Source organism: Ursus arctos, unplaced genomic scaffold (genome assembly GCF_023065955.2).
Source record: "Ursus arctos isolate Adak ecotype North America unplaced genomic scaffold, UrsArc2.0 scaffold_34, whole genome shotgun sequence".
Taxonomy (NCBI): Eukaryota; Metazoa; Chordata; class Mammalia; order Carnivora; family Ursidae; genus Ursus; species Ursus arctos.
This window is the reverse complement of record NW_026623030.1, coordinates 21803201-21824500: the sequence shown is the minus strand read 5'-3', so window position 1 is coordinate 21824500 and position 21300 is coordinate 21803201. Positions and strand designations below refer to the sequence as shown.

At 42.8% G+C, this 21300-nt stretch overlaps 1 protein-coding gene across 12 annotated transcripts in view; it reads right to left on the bottom strand.

Annotated features, from left to right (window-relative positions):
* Positions 1 to 21300, bottom strand: part of HECTD4 (HECT domain E3 ubiquitin protein ligase 4) — a 176483-nt gene that overhangs the window by 100975 nt on the left and 54208 nt on the right. For 10 of the 12 annotated variants that reach the window (XM_048221298.2, XM_048221299.2, XM_048221303.2 and 7 more), the window contains exons 5-8: positions 18801 to 18909; positions 17987 to 18125; positions 14572 to 14742; positions 1950 to 2142 (exon numbers count right to left, since the gene is read on the bottom strand). In XM_048221298.2, the coding sequence (XP_048077255.1) occupies positions 1950 to 2142; positions 14572 to 14742; positions 17987 to 18125; positions 18801 to 18909 (612 nt within the window). Of the gene's footprint in view, positions 1 to 1949; positions 2143 to 14571; positions 14743 to 17986; positions 18126 to 18800; positions 18910 to 21300 lie in introns of those variants that run through there. The other 2 variants (XM_048221305.2, XM_048221306.2) reach the window with 2 other exon arrangements.

Here is a 21300-nt window from a genome sequence, read left to right as displayed (position 1 = left end):
ATTAAGCGCCTGCCTTCAGCTCAGGGCGTGATCCCAGGGTCCTGGAATCGAGCCCCACATCAGGCTCCTCCACTAGGAGCCTGCCTCTTCCTCTCCCACTCCCCCTGCTTGTGTTCCATCTCTCACTGGCTGTCTCTCTCTGTCAAATAAATAAAATCTTTTAAAAAATATATAATAATGGTTCTTAACTTTTTTTTGGTAATAGATGGCCTCGCAAGTCTGGTGAAAATCAGGATGGATACACTTAAGATGTATAAAACTTTGGGGAGTATGTTCATGAGCCCCTTAAGGGCTTATCTCAGTTGAGAACTCTTGCTTTCAAAGTACAGAACAGCGTGTTTAAGTAGGCTACCTTTTATTTAAAAAAGGAGGAAAATAACACATAAATTTGTCTTTAATTGTATCTGCATAAAAAATTCTGTAAGGTTAAATAAAAATAAACATAATTACCTATAGGAGGCAGTGTGGGGGCAAAAAATATGCCAGGCTATGAGAGTAAGATTTCTTTGTACATACCTTTTTATATTGTTTCTACTTTCAAACTCTGTAAATGCGTTATCTATTTAAAAACATTAAAGTGCAAACACTAAACGATAAATTCTATAAAAAGCAATCTCCGTTGTGGAAGGTTTGCCTTTTATTTGCTTTGCCAAGATTGTATTTAGTGAAGACAATGATAAGCATGAGTTTTTTACATTTATGAAGCATATGCTAAACATGAAATCACTTTACATTAACAGTAATGATAAGGTATTTACAGTTAAATACAGAGCTATTTTGAATTTTTATAGATTCATGCCAATTCATGTCCTTAGCCAACAACATGTATTAGTTTGGATTGGAAAAAAAAAAAAAAAAAAGGACCAAAAGGAGATAAAAAGGTAAACTATGTAAAGTCAAGTGCTTTGTATGGCGTACCGTAAGCACTCAATAAAAAGTACTGCCCAAGGGGTGCCTGCCTGGCTCAGCCAGAGGAGCATGCGCTCTTGGTCTTGGGGTTGTGAGTTTGAGCCCCACATTGGGTGTAGAGATTACTAAAAATAAACAAACTTAAAGAAAGAAAGAAAGAAAGAAAGAAAGAAAGAAAGAAAGAAAGAAAGAAAGAAAGAAAGAAAGAAAGAAAAACAAACGAACTGCCCAAATTCCAGGCAGCTCTCACTAACCACAAGCTGAATGCATCAAGCCATGAACAAGCATGGAGGAAACTTAAATGCAGGTTACTAAGTGAGAGAAGCCAGTCTGAAAAGGCTGCATACTACGTGATTCCAACTACAGGGCATTCTGGAAAAGGCAGCACTCCGAGGACAATAAAAAGACCAGTGGTGAGCAGGGATTGGGGGAAGGAGGGATAAACAGCTAGAGCACGAAGGATTTCTAGGGCAGTAAAATTACTCTGTACGATACCACGATGATGAAGAGCTGGCATCATGCATTCGTCCAAACCCACAGAATGCACACCTCCAAGAGTAAAGTCTGGACTTTGGGTGATAATGTCATGTCAGTGTACGTTCACCAGCTGCAACAAATGTACCACCTCCGGATAATGAGGAGGGCTGTGCATGTGTGGGGGCAGGAGGCTTACGGGGAATTTCTCTACCTTCCTCTCCATTTTGCTATGAACCTAAAACTGCTCTAAAAAATAAAGTCTCAGGGGCGCCTGGGTGGCACAGCGGTTAAGCGTCTGCCTTCGGCTCAGGGCGTGATCCCGGCGTTATGGGATCGAGCCCCACATCAGGCTCCTCCGCTATGAGCCTGCTTCTTCCTCTCCCACTCCCCTGCTTGTGTTACCTCTCTCGCTGGCTGTCTCTACCCTGTCAAATAAATAAATAATAAAATCTTTTAAAAAATAAAATAAAATAAAAACAAAAAATAAAGTCTCAAAAAAATATATCCAGAGCTGAACGGAGCTACACAAGGTAAAGAGACACAGTCAGCGAAGGGCAGCATACCTGCTTGGTCCTCTTTCAGTGTGTTGGAGATGGTGGAGCCGGTAAGGGCGGCCAGCGTTGCGGATGGGGAAGCTCGGTAGCGTGAAAGTCTGCTCAGAAGCATCTCGTTAATGCTTTTGGCAGATTCGCCCTCTTTTCTCATTAGAATTGTGCGTTCCTGAAGCGGATTGGCTACAAATACACCATTTTCAACCTAGTATTTAAAGAAAAAGAGGTCCGTCCTTCAGTGATACTGGTTTCCATCAAGTCAGCAGATTTCTACTCGAAAATCGTACCATCGTGATCTGGTTGCTCAAAAACGTCTCGAAAAACTGCACCTGAGAAGAGGTATGCCTCAAAACTTGAGTGTTCTACAGAAACTACTGAGAACAAAAGAAAGGCAAGGTAAGTTTGCACTTTCATTTTTCCTAACCGCATCGATTCTAAAAGCAGTGGGCAAGTTTTATTTATTACTTTTTTTAGCGAGCCAAGTTTAATAGGTTCTACAAAAGGCTGTTGATTAAAATTCCTTCTACGGAATTCCACAGGCAGCTCCCACTAATTACAAGCTTCTGACAGGTACAAGTAAGATGAGAAGGAAACAAATCAATCCGTTTTTGATTTACTATTAAGTGCAACTAGGAAGATAATGTCTTCTTGAAATATAATTAGTGGCTAAAATCCAAATTCTGTATTGACAGCAGTTAACATGAGCCCCAGCTGCTTGGGCACTGGCGCAGCAATCCTGGAGAAAGGCAGACTTTGTCTGCTAAAAATACACGCCGACATCAGCTGAATCCTCGCTGGTGCGCGGCAGTTCTTCGTTCAAGATCTGATTCTCCAGCAGAATCTCTACAGTGGGGATTCCAAAATTCCTTCAGTTTCGAGCCTGACTTTAAGCAGAGCACCTAGCTGTCTTTCCTGCTACGAAGATCCAGACCACTTACTGGAAGCTGCTCCCACTCATCTCTCTTCCAACTCAAGTATCTTTGTATCCAGCCTCATTTATCCTTCCTTTCCTCTTAATTCAGAGGTACAAGTGTGTTCACCTCCTGCAGTGTAAGGTTAACTCTTCCGCTTCTGCCTCCTAACAGCCCCCTTAATTAACTTCCTTCTTCCCCGTTATCGTCAGTCTCCCCTATGTCTTCCTTCTTGCGGTTTCAAGGATACACAGACCTTAAACAAGACCTTGGTGGTCACTGAAGTACCATCCCTTTTCTCCACTTCCATTCACTGGCCAATGTCTCAAATTACACCTCATGCAGCTTCCGCATCTCCCTGCCCCCTTCTAGACCCAAGCTCCTGGATCTAGCCAGAGCCTCAGAAACTGGTGCCACCAGCAAAGGCAAGTGGGACGGGCCTGCTGCTGTGGGGTACAGAGACAAGAGGGAATACGAGTGCAGAGAGGCAAGGCTTAACAGAAGCAAATAAAAAGCAAAGGAGTCCAACATAAAGGTTGGTAACAGAGAAGATGCAAGAAAAAGCACGCAAATTCGGAAGCACAGTCATGAAAAGGTCCCAGAGAGGGCTGCACATAGTTGGGGAGACTTTTATGACACATTCACAAGTGATACGGGAAAGGATTTCTTGGAGAGTTCAAAAATGCTACTTCTATTTCCTTGTTCCTACCTCCTCCCCCTTTAGAGGGACTTTTAACTCTGCCCCCTCGAACAAGTGGACATGCTTGATGGTTTACCCATAACCCGAAATCAAAACCATCTACCTCTTCCTTATCTTCCATGTGACCTCTGCCATGGTTGCCAGTCTTCTTGGGGTTCTCTTTCCTCAGTCTTGGTAGTAGACTACAATCCTGGTCTGTGTCTTTTTAATATGAACACTGACCTCTGTGTAAGGTACTCTGCTAGTGAGCAGAACCAACACAGTCCCTGCCCTCCTTGCTCTCATATTTTCTGGTTCCACATCTCCACTTACTTAGACAGAAGCTTGCCTAGGATTAGACCCAGCCTCTGGTGTCTAAGACCTCTGCCTGTAACACTCTGTCCCTAGCTCTTCCCAACGCTTGCTCTTTCCAATCATTCCGGTCTCGGGTAGAATATCACCTCCTCAAAGAGACCTTCCTGATTACCAATCTAAAGAAGAACCTCCTCCACCCCTCCCCAAGCCAGAGCACATCACCCTGTTCTGTTACCCACACAAGCACTCACTGCTCTCTGAAGTTAGCTTACTCATTAATTCATTTATTGTTTGCTCTTCTACCGCCCCACCCCAACGGAATGCCAGCTCCCCGAGAACAGGGATTCTGCTGCCTCGTTCACCATAACATCCTCAGCACTCAAGGGACAGCAATAAATACTTGATGCCTTGCTGAATAAACAAACCAGCGTCCTCACTTGAATCCAATCCCACCTCTTCATGGTGTGACTCCCACGTTCCTATAAACAGACCCGTCCTTGCTACTGAGATCTAGTCCCACCCTCTCTGACTGCCTCCCACTCCCCGGCATTTCCTCTTGAATAGCCTACTGTCGCCTAAAATGTAACACATCCACATGGTTCTCCCCCCACCCTCCGGCTAAAGCAACCTTTACCAAGCATAGCTCTATTCATGTCCCACAACTCTAAGAAGAACCCTTCAAAGGCGTCCAAGATAAAAATCAATCACTCTAAGCTTGGCATTCAAAAGCATTACCCAATCCGGCCCCATGAGAAAAATCAATGGAGACCTTAAAAAAATTATGCCATTGTGTTCAAGTACTTTGAAAATACCGAGCAGCTGATGAAGCACCTGAGGAAGCAAAGAGGGCTGCGATTTGGTGCACAAAGTGGTAAATCTGGGAACCTCTACTTGGCAGAGAAGCTCTTCAGGACTGAAAAGCTACTGATCTAAAAGGAGGGAAAGAGCCTAAGAGGAGTAAGCAACAGCGGGTTAGTAGTGCCAAGAAGCTTCCCTCCTGGCTGCCTCCCTGCACAGGCCACCATCCTCTTAAGCCTGAGGGCTGAACCAGACTCTTAACTGGCCTCCCGTTTCTACCCTGGCACCCCTATGCTCTCCTCTCTGCACACCAGCCAATGATCATTCACTAATGTAAACAAAACCATGTCCTTCCGGTCTCAGTGGCTTCCCGACACACTTAAAATAAAACCCAAACTACTGTTAAGGCCCACATGGTCCATCCTCCATGGACCTCCCAGCCTAGCCTGCTTCTGTTCACCCTTTCTCACTGTGCTTTAGGCCACACTGGCCTTCTGTCACACCTCCAAAATGCCAAGCTTCCTCCTAACTCCAGGCCTTGTGACTTGCTATTCCCTCTTCCTGGAATTAAACAACTGTTCCAGTTTGCCCAGGCCTGTCCTGGTTTTAGCAGCAAGAGTCCCATGACCGGAGAAATCTCGGCCCCAGACAAACTGGGGTGGTTGGTCACCCTATCTGTCAGGATGGATGGCTTCTTATCACTCAGGTCTCAGCTCCAATGTCCTTCCTTAGAAAGACAGGATCTGCTGGGTGAACTAAAGTAGCTCCCCACCTCCACCCCACTCACTGTCACATCCTCCTCTTTTATTTTCTTGCCTCTTTTATCACTAGCTGAAATGGTTTTGTTGTTTCCTACTAACTCCCCACCCTAACGTGAGCTCCTTTAAAACAAAGGCCTGTTACCCTGCTACCCAAAGAGACGTAGCAGGTACTGGATTAATACCAACGAATGAAGGGCATCGCAGTCATCCGGATCATCATTCAAAGGAAATAATAAACCTGCAGGGAAAAGAGAAGGGACCTAGGGTGTCGTTACTATGTGGACCATATGTTTAAGAAGGGACTAAAGAGGACAAAATGGCAATAAAATCATCACCGAATCTATCTAAAGAACAGCATTTATGGAGAGTATATATGTGGGGGCAGGAAGACCTCAGAACAAAACAGAAGATGTAAAAAATGTGTTCTGCAAAGGTAAAAAAGAAGTTATGGAAGATTCAGTTATTCTACAGTCTTAAAGGCCAGAGTCTAAGTGTCTTAGGCTTCGAAAGCCCGTGACTCCAAGTGGCAGGCTATCCCCCTGGCGGCCCCAGGGAACGACGCATCCTGGAGTCACGCCCTTGTTTAGTTCCCTCACACGCGGACTCTGGCCGTGGCCGGCAGAAAGCACGATGCAAGCAGAGGCTTGAGGAGCACTTGTGCCCTTGAAAAGCTGGAGAAGGAAGGTGGTCTTGACCTTCATGGCCCCAGTCAAGCTCCAAGCTGAATGAAGCTGCAGGTGTGACCTCAGCTTCACCACAGAAAAGAACCGCCTCCCAACGGAGCCCCACCAACCTCTAAGTTGTTACTGCTTGGAGTCACTTAGTTTTGAGGTCATTTTTTGAGAAGATAACTGAAATACCCCCAGGCAGAGGTTGCTTCACATTAATAGTTTGCTAGTCAGGCAGGGTATTCTCTACGTTCCCTTTCTTCACTTTGTACTCCTAATTACATTCCCATAGTCTACCTTATATGATGGTTAATTCTCTACTCCATTCTGAGTTAATCAGAAATCATTCTGAGAGACCAGCAAGCCAGTTAGATCCTGCTCTGATTACCTATTCATTTTAGCCAGCCTTCAGCCCTTTGGTTTTCCCTGAGTCCTAAGTACCAACGCACCTGTTTGGTAGATCAAACTCAATGATTTTACATAAAAAATGACAATGGAAGTTGGTGGTATTCGAGGTGCCAAAAACAGGTTTTTAATATTTAATTTCTGGGGGCGCCTGGGTAGCTCAGGTTGGTCAAGTGCCCAACTCTTGATTTCAGCTTGGGTCATGCAGGGTTGTGAGATCAAGCCCCGCGTGGGGCTCTGCGCTGGGCGTGGACGCTGCTTGAGATTCTCTCTCTCCCTCTCCCCCCACCCTGCACTCACGCTTGCACTTTCTCAAAAATATATATATTTAATTTCTCTCCTGATCATAAAGCTAGTATATGGTCTCTTCTATAGCTGTTTAGTCTCTTTAAGAATCTTTAAATCTTGCTTTATTGACCCAAAAGCTGCCATGAACTATTAAAGCCAGATCCTGCTCAAAACTCCAGGAGCTCCACATGTCCCTTGGAATAAAATCCAAACACCTTGCAAGGCCCTACATGAAATGGCCCCGGCTACCTATCTGACCTTACCCATCACCACCCTCTCACTACTCACTTGCATGAGGTACAGAATGTATCTAACATGTGACTCTTGACTTCGAGGTTGTGAGTTCAAGCCCCACACGGGGCATAGCGTTTACTTAATTTTTTTAACAGGAGGAGGGTGGCACCTGGCTGGCTCAGTTGGTAGAGCATGTGACTTTTGATCTCGGGGTCATGAGTTCAAGCCCCATGCTGGCACAGAGCTTACTTTAAAAAAAAAAAAAAAAAGTATAACAAATTACCATTTGTGTAAAAACAGAAAAGGAAAAAAATATACATGTGTATTTGTACATGTTCATATTAGGAGGAACACAGAAGAAAGTGTTAACCTTATTTGCCTCTGGGGAGGGAAAATGAATTAGAAGACAGGTAGGTGAGAGACTTTTGTATCATTTGAATTTTATGACTATGTAAATAGATTATTTTTAAAAAGTATTCAAAACAATGTAACCATCACTAAATCTGGAGAGCAATTTATCAGTACTTCCAAGTATCTGGGTGAAATCATAATTCACAGTAAACCTAATTCTTTCCAATAATTATCATTAGCCACATCTAAGTAGCAAATATTTATACTATTTAGAAACTAAAATTTTTCATGAATCAGAAAAGTAAGGAATTTTAGTATTCAGCCTTTTTTTTTAAAAAAGGAAATCCTGCCATTTGTGACAACATGGATGGGCCTTGAGAGTACTATACTAAGTGGATGAATAAGATTGAGAAAGAAATACTGTATGATCTCACTTTGGAAGATAAAAAAAATGTCAAACTCACAGAAATAGAAAAAATTGTGGTTGCCAGGGGTTGTGGGGTGGGAGAGATGGGAGATGCTGGTCAAGAGTACAAACTTTCAGTTAGAAAATGAGTAAGTTCTGGGGATCTAATCTGTAGCATGGTGACTACAGGTAATCACAGTGTACACTTAGAAGTTACTAAGAGCATATATTGAATGTCACCATCCACGAAGACACAAACGTCTTGAACACATGCAGTGATGGATATTAACGAATTTGATTATGGTAACTGTTTCACAATATACACATATGTCAAATTATCACCTTAAAAATTTATTTTTTATTTGTCAGCAACACCTCAATGAAGCTGGGGGGGATGGAGAATTTCAGGGCTAGAACCCTTTGAATCATCTACTCGAACACCCTCATTTTATAGATAAGCTTTTTTGTCTGGTTTGGCCAAGGCAGTTCGTCAGAGGGCTAAGCCCTGTAATTTGTCATTTTTGAAGATGACTTTATCTGTTCAATAATTTAAAATTTCAATAATAAAGTTAAAAATACTTCAACATCCCCACAGTCTAGTCCACTACTACCTCCACCTTTCTCTCCTTTTCATGACAAACCTCTGGAGAGAATTAGCTGCTCTTCTCATCTTAACCCCTTCACCATACTCGACCAACTCCACCTGCCTTCACCCCAACCGGTCCCCACAACTGCTCTTGCTAAGTCTACTACCCATGGCCTCCCTATTCTCCATTCAACAACCTCTTTCAGCTTCAATCTTGAATTCTCAACAGAATTCAATGCTATTAACCAAGTTCTTTTTACAAAAATTTACTTGAGGGGCAGTTGGCTGGCTCAGTCAATGGAGCATGCGACTCCTGATCTCGGGGTCAGGAGTCTGAGCCCCACACTGACATAAAGATTACTAAAAATTTACTTAAGATTTTTAAGCCCATTTTTAAACTTTTAAAACAAAAAGGTAGAAAGCAAGCCTTGCTAGAGGCAACCAATTTTTTTTTTTCTAAGATTTTTGAGAGAGCAAGCATGAGCAGGGGAAGGGGCAGAGGGAGAGGCAGAAGAGGGACAGGCACACGCCCCGCTGTGGGGAACCTGACGGGACTCAATCCCAGGACCATGACCCAAGGGGAAGTCAGATGCTTAACCAAATGAGCCACCCAGGCGCCCTCAGGCAACCAATTTCTGGTGCTTCCGTTCATCCAACGAAGATTTTGTAAACACCTACTGTGTGCCAAGCATTGTTGGAGGTGCTGGGGACAAAGCAGTCATCAAGAGAGACCCAAATCCCTGCCCTCCTAGAGCTGACATTCTAGGCCAAGGAGACAGTCAACAGATAAGCAAATAAATGGATAGTAATGAGTTATAAAGAAAAATAAAGCAGGCTAAAAGGGATAAGAAGGGATGGGATTTAATTTCAAGTAAAATATTTAGACAGCAAACACATGCACGAGTGAGTGTCAGGAGGAGGCAGAGGGAGCGGAAGAGAGGATCTCAGGCAGACTCAGCACTCTGCGTGTAGGGTCCAGCATGGGGCTTGATCCCACGACCCAGAGATCATGACCTGAGCTGACATCATGACACCAACTGAGCCACCCAGGTGCTCCACATATAAAATGTTTTCTATAGAATGGTAAGAAAGGTCTTTTTAACAAGGTGCTTATTGGAGCAGAGACCTAAAAAAAGTGAAAACAAGCCACATGGTTATGTGTGAGAGGACAGCCCAGCACGACAGCCCCGAGGTGGGAACACACCTGGTGTGTTTGCGGGTGAGCATGGAGGCTGGCTGTGGCTACAGCAGTGTGAGACACAGAGAGCTGTAGGTGCAGACAATAGTAGATGAAGGGGGGACCCACCCTGGAGGTCGAGCAGACAGCATTTGCTGACTAGACACAGAATTTGGGAGGGGAAAAAAGGATTCAAGAGTAACACTAAAGGTCTTGGGCGCCTGCATGGCTCCGTCAGTTAAGCGTCTGACCGTCTCAGGTCATGATCCTGGGAGTCCTGGGATTGAGTCCCACATAAGTCACAGCTGGACTCTGCATTCAGTGGGGAGTCTGCTTCTCCCTTGCCCTCTGCCCTTCCCCCCGCTCATGCTCGCGCGCACTCTCTCTCTCTAATAAAATCTTAAAAAGAAAGTAACACTAAAGGTCCCTGGACAACACTGGAAGGACACAAATGCCATCAACTGAAAAGGGAAAGTGTCCAGGAAGAGCAGCTCGGGGGTAAAATCAGGAGTATGGCTAGGGGCATATTTAGCTTGCAGTGAGGATCAGACTTCCAGCTGGAAAAAGTCTCATATCCTGTGCACATACAAATCGCACCCACATCAATATGCAGCCAGAGCTCCGGGGACAGGTTCTGGCTGAGCAGATTTGAGCACCATCAGTACACTGAGGTGTTTAAAGCTATATGACAGTAGGAGACCAGTCAGGGAGTAAGAGCAGACAGTGACGGAAGGCATCCTGGAAATAGGTCTGGAAGCTCGTAATTGTTGAGAGGTAGGGAACAACCCATGGCAGGAGAAGTCCTATGGGTGCTCCCACAAGCCAAATGAAACAGTTTCAAGAATGGGGGAGTGACAAACCACACGAAATACTGCTAAAAGGTCAAGTTAAAAAGACAAGGAAGTTGACCTTGAACTTAGTAAGGTGCAAGTCCCTGGTAAACTCGGAAAAGCTAGCTGTTCTGGTGGCGTGGGGTGAGGATACAAGACTGACAGGAGCAGGCTCAAGACAGAATGGAAGGAAAGAACATAAAAACAGTAAGAATAAGCTCTTTCAAAAGTAGTGCTGTAAAGGGAAGCCAAAGATAGGAGAGTGGAGGTGGGTATGGGTCAAGGGAGTGGTTTTCTTCTTTCCCTGTAAGACCGGATATCCTCTAATGTATTTGTACGCGCTGGTGAGTGATCCGTTGAGAGGAAAGCTGTTAATGTAGGAGGACAATTGCAGAAGGAATCCACCTCTCCCACCCCAACTTTTATCACACAGCAGCAGTGAATACAGTATGCTGAACCTAGCTTTTTCTATTAAACAATGTAACTTGGCAATTAATCTACTTGGTCTCTGCCGATCTGCCTCATACTTTTTAATGGCTATACAGTGTTCCGTTCCATAGACGTACCAGAGGCAGTAAGCCAGAGATCTGTGTTTAGCTTCCCAAGTCAGCATTTTAGAAGCTGCTCAACTAGTGGCTAGTGATGCTTACTTGATTTGATGAAAAATTTCAAACACACAGAAATAGAGAACAGTCTAATGAACCTCCTTCCAGATTCAACTATAACCCAGATATTGCCACATGGGTTTGACCTGTCACTTTTTTTGCTCCAGCATTTTAAAGCATATCTCAGACACGTAATTCCACTTCTGAATACTTCACTGCACATCTCTAAAAATGTGGACATTCTTATAGAACTACAATTCACATACTTAAAATTAAAAATAATCCCTGGTTTCATTTAATATTCATTTTATATTCAAATTCCAAATGGTCTCTAAAATGTTTAATGGTTTCAGACTCCAACAACAATTCAAAGGTTGTTCTTTTAATCTAACGCAGGTTCCTTCAGCTTATCATCCATACCACTGACAGAGGCTATTTTAGTTGTTCTATTTCCTCCAGGGCAGGTCTGGGCTTTTGATTGTAATAACTACATGTCTAAAAATATCTTCATTGCCTTACACTTGACGGACCCTTTAGATGACTAACTTCTGGGCTGGAAATCAGCTTCCCTCAGAATTTTGAGAGCACTACTCTGCTTGTATATCCAACAATGCTACTGAATAGGATGGGGCTTTCCTTATTCCTCATTTGCACAGGATCTTTATCTCTAGAAGCTTCAGAACCTTCTCTTTACCCCTGATCATCTGAAATTTCAGGATGATGTGCCACGGTGTGGGCATTTTTCGTTCACTGTGTCAGGTACCGGCTAATCTAGACACGAGGGTCCTTCAGTCTGACATTTCTCTTGTATTCCTTCTTTGTTTTTTGTTTTCTTTTTTCTATTACTATGACTTTAGATGGACTGCTCCTTACATTTTTTATCTCTTCTCTCCTATTTCCTGTTCTTTATTCTATTCTGTCCTACTTTCTAGGAGATTTCTTATCTTTAACCCTTTTTTTTTCCCCCAGTGTTGACAACCATAGTCATAATTCCAGGAGCTCTTGCCCATTCAGATCTTTTCTCATGCCCTCCTGTGTTGTTGTATGAATGCAAGATCTTCTCATAGCTCACACAGTTAGTGTTTACCAAGCTTTATTCCACCGCTATTGGCTGTTTTTCTGATTTTTAGTGTTCATACTGGAGGCCTTCCTCATTGACCTAGATTCTTGGTTGTCTGCTTTAAAAAATTTAATATAGTACTTTTTAAATGTGCACAAAAGAATAATAACAAGCTCCCTCATGCACCCATCACCTGGCTTCAATAATTTAAGAAAAAAAAATGTTGGCAAAATAATGATAATCTATTCCTCTTCCTCTCCACACAAACCTCTCCAAAGTTTGCGGTTTTGTTGGGTTGGGGTTTGTTTTGTTTTGTTTCTGGGTGGGTTGTTTGGTTTTTGGTTTTTTGTTTTGTTTTGGTTTTTTGTTGTTGTTGTTGTTTTTGTATCTGCTCTTTTTAAGACAGTTCAGCACTAGTCAGGAATGCTGTGCACATGGTCGAGGCTTGCTTACTGGAAGACGTCACTTGTGGGTGATTCACTAGGGCAGCAAGACTTTTCCTTAAATGAACCCCAATGTCCGTACATGGAGATCTTTTTTTCCAGAATCGTTCAAATTCTTCAGAAAATAAAGTCCAGTCTTTCACCTAGGCAGCCAGTATCTGAGCACAAATGTGTAGGTCAGCAAAAGGGAGGACAGTTCTTTTTATTAACTTTCAGCCTATACGCCTCTCACCATGGCTCCACGACACACCTCATGTCTCCAATTCCCAAGACTCCCCAAGATTGGTAGGGGTGACTCATCTCTCTTCCTCTTGGTTTTCCCCTAAACATACACGCACTTCAAGTCTAGGTTTGCCTCACACTAAGAGAAGGGAAGGGACACTATCTCCACCTCCTAAAGAAGAGGAATGAGAGATGCAGGCTAGAGCTGAGGAACAAGAAATACAGGTTTCGCTGCAAGTTACAAAGATACACCAAAGGAGGAACAAAATACATACATTATGAGGAAGAAGAAAGAGTAGGAATTGGATCAAATCCTCATCTACCGCAGGGAAGAAAATAACACAAAATATATGGAGTGCATACATCCAAAAAATAGCAATAAAAGCTTTTTATTTAGAGAAATGAAGGCAACCACCAGAAGAAGGGAAAGTGGAAACCATGAAAGTGAGTGCCTTCGAGAAGCAGCCCACGAGCAGCCAGGGTGAGGGACTCTCACTTGTCACATGTCAGAGAAAGGGGAAATTCTTTAATGTTTTCCCATTACACTTAGGATGAAGACCTAAATCATTTAGCCAGCTGGTAAGTCTGTTAAAAACAACAACAATTACGAACACATGTTCAAGCAGTACAGTCTCTAGCAGACCAATTCAAAGACTCACTGTGGCCAGAACATCTTACAAAAAAGACGATAATTAAACGGAGAAACTACATAAAAAAAGAAGAGAATGTACTTTATGATACTGGACTCTTGACTGATGGTTAGCTGGCAGATAGGAGATGGGTTTCCCAGAAGAAGTTTAACTCCTACTAAAATTTATTCAAAAATTACTTCGGTGTTTTATTTTTTTTTGAAGAATGCGAATTTCTTCCCAGAAGGAGGCTATAAATTACATCATTAAAAATGTTTTGTCACAGATTGGCTTGGGGCAATTTTTTCTTTTACAGGTCTCCAACAGAGGGAATGTTCTAGATCGTTGATGTTTAATACAGAAGCCAGTCACATGTGGTTTCTGAGCACTGGAAGCATGGCTAATATGAGCGAGCAACTAAAGTTTTACTTAATTCTAATTTAAATTTAAATAGCCACATGTGGCTACAGACTACCACAGTAGACAAGTACAATTCTAGACTACCAGGGCTCCTACTCTCGTCTCCCCTCTGCATTCCAGCCACTCTGGCCCACTGTTGTTACCTAACACACACATGCTTGCTCCTGCCACAGGGCCTTTGCACCTGTGGTCTCTTCCTCCTAGAATGTTCTCCTCTCCCCTATTCCCCAATTTCTTCATCTGGTTAACTACTATTTTTCCTTCACTACCTAAAATTATCTTATCTGCTTATTTGCTCACTTCTTTATGGTTAATTTTTGTCACTCCACCACTACGACCCTAACCCACCTACCAGGCAGAATAAAGCTCCATCAGAGCAAGGATCCTGCTCACCTCGCCCATCCCTGTATTCCCACCACCTAAAGACAACGCTGCCTGACTCACAGTAGGCAGTCAGCTAGTATCTACTCAATGAATGCCTTCTCATGGTTTTAATTATCCTCTCTCAGAGACTCCCAATATCTACTATAGTCCCAATCTTGCCACTGCAATTTAGTTCCACATTTCCAACAAGCCCCATGAGCATTTCTACTTGAAAACCCCCTTATCTACACATTATTATCATCTGCACCCTGTTGCTAGATTAGACTTCAGAAAGCTTGGCTTTATCTGTGTCGTACAATTCCAAACAAACTTCCAAAGAAATCCAAAAGAAAAACCAATTTTGAGGCAAGAGTGGACATACTGTACATACCCCAACTTTCTTGGGTCCTTTGTAAACCAATATGAAAAGAAACCAAATGGAAATTTCTCTGCAAAGACACAAAATGAAAGAGTGAAACTTACCACAAGTTCAAAAATGTCCATGAAGACGGAATGTCCCTTGGGTGTTTTCTCATTCAGACTGGCAGGAGACCAGATCCAATAGAAGTAAGTACCATCTGAAGAAAGGTGCACAGTGCTCATGGTGCTGCCAATAGGGAGATGATTGGCTGGCATTGGCACCATCTGGCACACCTGGCCATGAAAGGGAAGAAAACTTCATTAGTGTGACATACAACTTCCAATTAATTCTATCAGTTCATCACTAATGCTATTAAGTCCAAGATCAGAACTCAATAGGATTCCTGGTCAGAATAAAACTGCTACCTCTAAGAGATGAAAATTACATGACAAAAATATAAAAACTCATTCAATGGGCCATGCAACAGATAAGAGGCCAAAAGTATCTGATCTGCTAAGCACGTGTGTTTTATCAAACACTAAAAACAACGCTTCAGAGAACTAGTACTTGCTGAAATGTCCTAAGTATTCCTTAGTAAGAATTTCAGACTATTAATTATATTTCAAAGGACAGGGACTATACCTTATTTACTTTTATATCCCAGCACCTAATTCAGAGTCTAACTCAAAGTTATTCAACAAATATGGAAGGAAGTGAAAAAGAGGGCAGAAGGAAGACAAGAGGGGAGGAGGAGAAGGGAGAGAAAGGGAAAAGAGAAAGTAAGCAAAGGCACATGTAAGACCCTAACCCAGCACATGTAGGCTTAGTGAGAGGCACCAAGTCCACTGGGAGGAAAAAGACAAACACCAATTCTCTGTATCAGACACGAAGGCATGTGTTTCCAGTACTAACCATCCTTCAGTTTCAGTATAACGAATGAGCTTTGCAACACTTCACATTAAATGTGTAGTTACATGCTCATTTTTACTGCAAGAGAAAATCCCTTAAAATGAGAGAAAACGGGGACCCAAAAAACTGCTGACTAGGTTTCTCAAAAATGCTGAGGGTAGAAGCAGAACTGAAAATCCCAAAATAAAAATAATTAGAGAAGGTCAGATGCCTTCGGGAACAGTGAGAACCACTTTCAGTTACTCCATCTCTCGGGGTGAGTCACTCGTTTTCCTAAGGTTACTTCTGACCCTTGAACTCATTTCATATGAACTTTTTTCCAGACTTGTTTTGTCTGTTGCAAAAGTTAAAAAGTAATGCAGGGGCGCCTGGGTGGCACAGCGGTTAAGCGTCTGCCTTCGGCTCAGGGCGTGATCCTGGTGTTATGGGATCGAGCCCCACATCAGGCTCTTCCGCTATGAGCCTGCTTATTCCTCTCTCACTCCCCCTGCTTGTGTTCCCTCTCTCGCTGGCTGTCTCTATCTCTGTCGAATAAATAAATAAAATCTTTAAAAAAAAAAAAAAAAAAAGTAATGCAGTTGCTGTAATCACATTTTGGGACTTGTCGTACCAGGAAATCTAGAAAGTTGAGAGCTACTGATTGGCCTAAGTTAGCCCCAAATTGCTCCAGTGCACATCACCTACTTAGCGAAAATATAGTTTTCTTGGGAAAAAAGAAAAAGAAAAAAATCGAAGTTTTTGGAACAAAGCAGAGGAAATGGACATTACCTCAAATAAAAACCATGTCCCAAGATTAAAGATCTGTTTAATTCCCAGGCTTATAATTCTACTTCAAATAAATATAGGACATATTCTCATCTGTCTGCATTTGTAATAAAAAATGAAGTCAAGGGGGGCGCCTGGGTGGCACAGCGGTTGAGCGTCTGCCTTCGGCTCAGGGCGTGATCCCGGCGTTATGGGATCGAGCCCCACATCAGGCTCCTCTGCTGTGAGCCTGCTTCTTCCTCTCCCACTCCCCCTGCTTGTGTTCCCTCTCTCGCTGGCTGTCTCTATCTCTGTCAAATAAATAAATAAAATCTTTAAAAAAAAAAAAAATGAAGTCAAGGGGCGCCTCGGTGACTCAGTCGTTAAGCATCTGCCTTCAGCTCAGGGCGTGATCCCGGAGTCCTGGGATCGAGCCCCACATCAGGCTCCTCCGCTGGGAGCCGGCTTCTCCCTCTTCCACTCCCTCTGCTTGTGTTCCCTCTCTTGATGGCTGTCTCTCTGTCAAATAAATAAATAAAATCTTTAAAAAAAAAAAAAAATGAAGTCAAGGGCAGCCTGGGTGGCTCAGTCGGTTAAGCATCTGACTTCAGCTCAGGTCAAGATCCCAGGGTCCTGGGATAGAGCCCCACATTAGGCTCCCGCTCAGCAGAGAGCCTGCTTCTCCCTCTCCCTCTCGCTCCCCCTGCTTGTGCTCACTGTCAAATAAATAAATAAAATCTTTAGGAAAAAAGAAATGAAGTCAACTGAGCATCTATTTGTCAATTTGTTCTTTTTATTCATCTAGCAATTACTAAGCAGCTACTGTGTGCTTTGAAGATACAACAGTGAATAAGACTCAGCCCCTGTTCACCAGAAAAGGCACAGGTGAGTGACGACAAAAGGAGATGCAGCATCCCACCGGTGTCCTGCATGGGGCTACTCCCAGGGCGGTCGTGCCACCGATGGGACCTCTAACCATGAAGTTCATCTTGGGTTGAAAGGCAGAAAGATATAATGTAAAAAATCCAAACTCCAGTGCTGAGAACCATGGGTTCAAGTTCTTATGCTTGTGTGGCCACATTATTGTGTGGCCTTGGGCAAGCCCCTTAATGTGGAGCTACATTCCTTCATTCAACAATAAACACTTGCTGAGTGCCTACAATATGCCTAGCCTTAGCTGCCTTGTCTGTAAGATGAAATTGCCATCGTTCTACCCCACAGATAGGAGAAGTGCACGTAAATTGCCTAGACCAGAGCCTGGCACAGAGACACTGATACAGGACAATTACTATTATCATCATCAGTCAAATGCTAGGCACCGTGCTACATTCTAAGCACACAAAGATACGTAAGACAGGGTCCAGACTTAAAGGTATGCACTGTAGTGGAGAAGAAACAAGAGCAGGTGACCGCAGCATAATGCAGCAAGTGCTGGGATACAGTGCTATGTCTGGAAAGCACTGAAGATGAGCTCTGAATCCCTAACACATGATTTTATCCAAACTCATTTCAAGGCTCCCATTACCACAGAAAGGTTGTTCAGAGTAAATCAAATAAGGAAATGATGTCTTCCCAAAATAGATTTGGCAGAAGAAAAAAAAAAAAAAAGACAGCTAGTATGTATGCCACCTTTGGCTCTTTTTTTTTATCATAAACATTTGTTTGATGGCCTTAGAAACTCTTCGAGAGCACATTCATGCAGATCATGTGGGGAAACTCTAAGATATCAGAGAAAAAAACCTAATGCCCAAATGGTGACAATTAAAAGGATACCACTATGGCGGGAAACTATATCCATGGTGTTCTTACTCCTTCTGACGAGGTCAGGAACTTCCCTTACTATCTCCAAAATATAAAAGACAATGTCTTGGTTTTCTTTTTTACCTGAAGGGTATTCTGGTCAATGACCTGGAAAAGGGAGTGAGGTTTATTATCAAAAGACACAGGCCGGTGGAGAAGATTGCCACTGCCAAAAGCAACCCATCCTGGTTCCAGCTCCTCATTCCGGCAGTACACGAAACCTCTGCAGAGAGGGGGGGGAAAAAGTATACAGGCTGAGTAGCCAGGCAGTGTTCAAAACCATGCAATGCACTACACAAACATTTTCCACCTAATTTTTTAAAATGACTAAGTATGCAAAATATCTAAAGGAGAGTAAATATAGTACATTAACATTTTGTGACTGACAAACTACAGCAAATATTAATTTTCCACAACAAATTAGAGAGGAGACAAAGTTGGGGAAAAGATCTAATTAAATATATGTAAGAATCTCAAACTGTGGTTTCTTTTGGCAGCAGGTCACAGATCTTGTATCCCAACTGCAAAGCACTGCTAATCCAATGTGAAATCCAAGTACAAAAAGACTTCACTAGAAAAATGGCCATTCATCAACATGGAGAAGTCACTAATATTATAGTAATTCTGATCATAGAGGAATTTCTGGCTAGAAACAATGACCTGAGGGCTACCAAGCTCTTTCGAGTCAAAACAAAGCTGAAATGCATTAACAGAACAAGAGCCTACTAATCCAAGAAAACCTGAATTACATGAAGTTGTTCAGACTTATTTAGTTACTAGTCAGTCTTGGGCAGGGGGTTGGGAGGTGGATATACCTCCAAGGTATCTTTTTCATAGAGATTTATATAAGGAAGGAAATGTTCCAACCAAACCATTCAGCAAGTTCCATGCAACTGACCTGAGAGTACCATGTAATCCAGACCCCAATTTGCTTACTCCTCTTCCAACTGAGTTAGTAGTATACAGGTAAAGACCATCTGCCGTGAGACAGCGCCCCAAGTCAGCATCTGAAATCGTTTTTTCACAGGTAAATTATATACATGCCTTTTCTAGTGAAATTACAAATGTGCTTTTTCTAATGAAAAAGCCATTAGGAGGTGGGGTAAGAGATAATCCCCCACCTCTAAAATAAATGCTTCAATGTGACTTCCAGGAAAGACGGCTCCAACCCCCAAATCAAACATCCAAAATGCGATGTGGGATCAGGAACCAAGATCAGAGAAAGAGGTCAGGTAAATAAGAGCAGGAGAACTTGGCTCTGCTTGCCAAAAGTTTTCTTCTTTTTTGAATAGCAAAAATAGTGTCAAATTTATGCGTTCCTAATTCTCATCTGAAATTACTATGACCACAGTACTTTCACTAATGATTCTATAGTTTAAAAGGTGTGAGCTGTTAGGAGCTGTAGGCACTTATTAGCTGACCTTGGGCCTTTCTGTACTTCAGTTTCTTCGTCCATAAGATGAGGATATCATGTACCTCAAGAGTCACTGTGATGGTTAAATGAGATAACGCAAGTAAACACCCATATGCTCTCTGCTACAGAACCACTGCTCCACAGATGGCAAATGATATTATGTGGAAATACCAATGAAATACATGGAACTAAAACCTGCTTCTGTGGACTTCCCCTCCAGCCACTATGTTTCCCCTTAGCTATATCTTCTGCCGGCTACACGGTATTGTTCTACAGAACCATGAAATGGTTTACTAACTTACCTTCTAAAGAATCTGTCTTACAAAGAGAGTTTATAAAACTTTGGGTATTTTCATGATCATTTCACTATGTTTGTCTACTACTTGTCATATTAAAGGAAACCCAAACCACAGTAGTAATAGTGAATATGCTGTTAAGAATTCAGTCTACTAATCCAAGACAACCGGAACTTTAACTGTTTAAGCAATCAGAAGTTGCGAGTAATCATTTCTAAAATATTATCTCCCTCCTTAAATATTTTAACTTGAAACATAAATATTCATTTATTCACCCCTCTTTAGATTGAGGCTCAAGGCCTTCTGAGAAGTCTGACAAGGGGTGGGAGCGAAAGGGACAGATTAAACAAGATTGGCCCTGAGTTGATACTTGTTGAAGCTGAGTGACCTAAGGCATTCTCTCAACTTCCGTATGTGGAAGATTTCCACATTAAAAATAAGATTACTTTTTAAATTATAAAGAAAAATATTCTCAGGGCAGCTGGATGGCTTAGTCAATTAAGCATCTGCCTTTGGCTCAGGTCATGATCCTACAGTCCCAGGATCGAGCCCCGCATCGGGCACCCTGCTCAGCGGGGAGCCTGTTTCTCCCTCCACCCCTCCCCCTGCTCGTGCTCTCTCTCCCTCTCTTCTCTCAAATAAATAAAACCTTAAAAAAAAAAAAAAAGGAAAAGAAGAGAAGAGAAGAGGGGAAGAGAAGAGGGGAAGAGAAAAGGAAAAGAAAAAGATTCTCTAGGTGGAAGCAAAACTAAAGGTACAAGAGAGTGAAAAGCAAGCAGATCACCTTACCACCACCATCCTCAGTAAGAAACTACTCCAAGGGAGATATTAAAGGAAGTAAAAGGGAGAAAACCAAGGGGTTTGGGTTTTGTTTGAGGATATCAATTTCAGCCTATGATGTTTAAGAACTTCTTGGGTGTTGCAGGCTTTTTGCTTCTCCCATGGACTCTAGTTGTGTCCTATCCAAAAGTCTTTCCTGTTCCTCTTACCAGCTCACATGACTATTTGCTACAACAGTGGACATGAACAGACAGAGGCCCTGGGCTGAAAGGTGCACAGGTGGCCTGCTGCTTAGACTGCACCCCAGGCCCTTCTGGTTGCCCGAGAAGTCTGCCCCCATCAAGGGTTCTAAATGAAAGGGTGGGCAGAGTAGGCTCTGAATCCCATACCTAACTAACATCAATTTCTTAGAGATTCATTTTGAGTCTTTCCATAAGAAAACTGGATGTTTTAGAAACTATTTCCTGGGGTGTTTTAAATTCCTATTTCATCAGTTATGTAATATTTAATGATATAATCATAATACCAGTTACAACAGCAAACAGGTTGGAGAGCCGGGTGGACTCTTGGCAAGCCTGCAGCTCCGCAGGTGGGAGCAGCAGTGCGCACACCACCTAGAAGCGGCTGGCCTGCCGTGCCGTGGCCCCACTCAGTACATCTACCACGCAAAACGGAGGGGCCTCCTTCATCCCACAAGTCAGGCAAGTGAAGGTCAATTAAGAGAACTTCTGCCATTTTCAGAGAAATCAGAATAAACGGATACGGAATATTCATGAGAGTATAAAAACATTTTAATCCAGACCATTTTGTTAAAGGAGATACTTAATTCATGCTCCTTTGAACAATCCCGTTCTCTCCCCGCAGCCCCCCCCCCCTTTTTTTTTTTTTGGTTTTTAGGATGGGAGGGT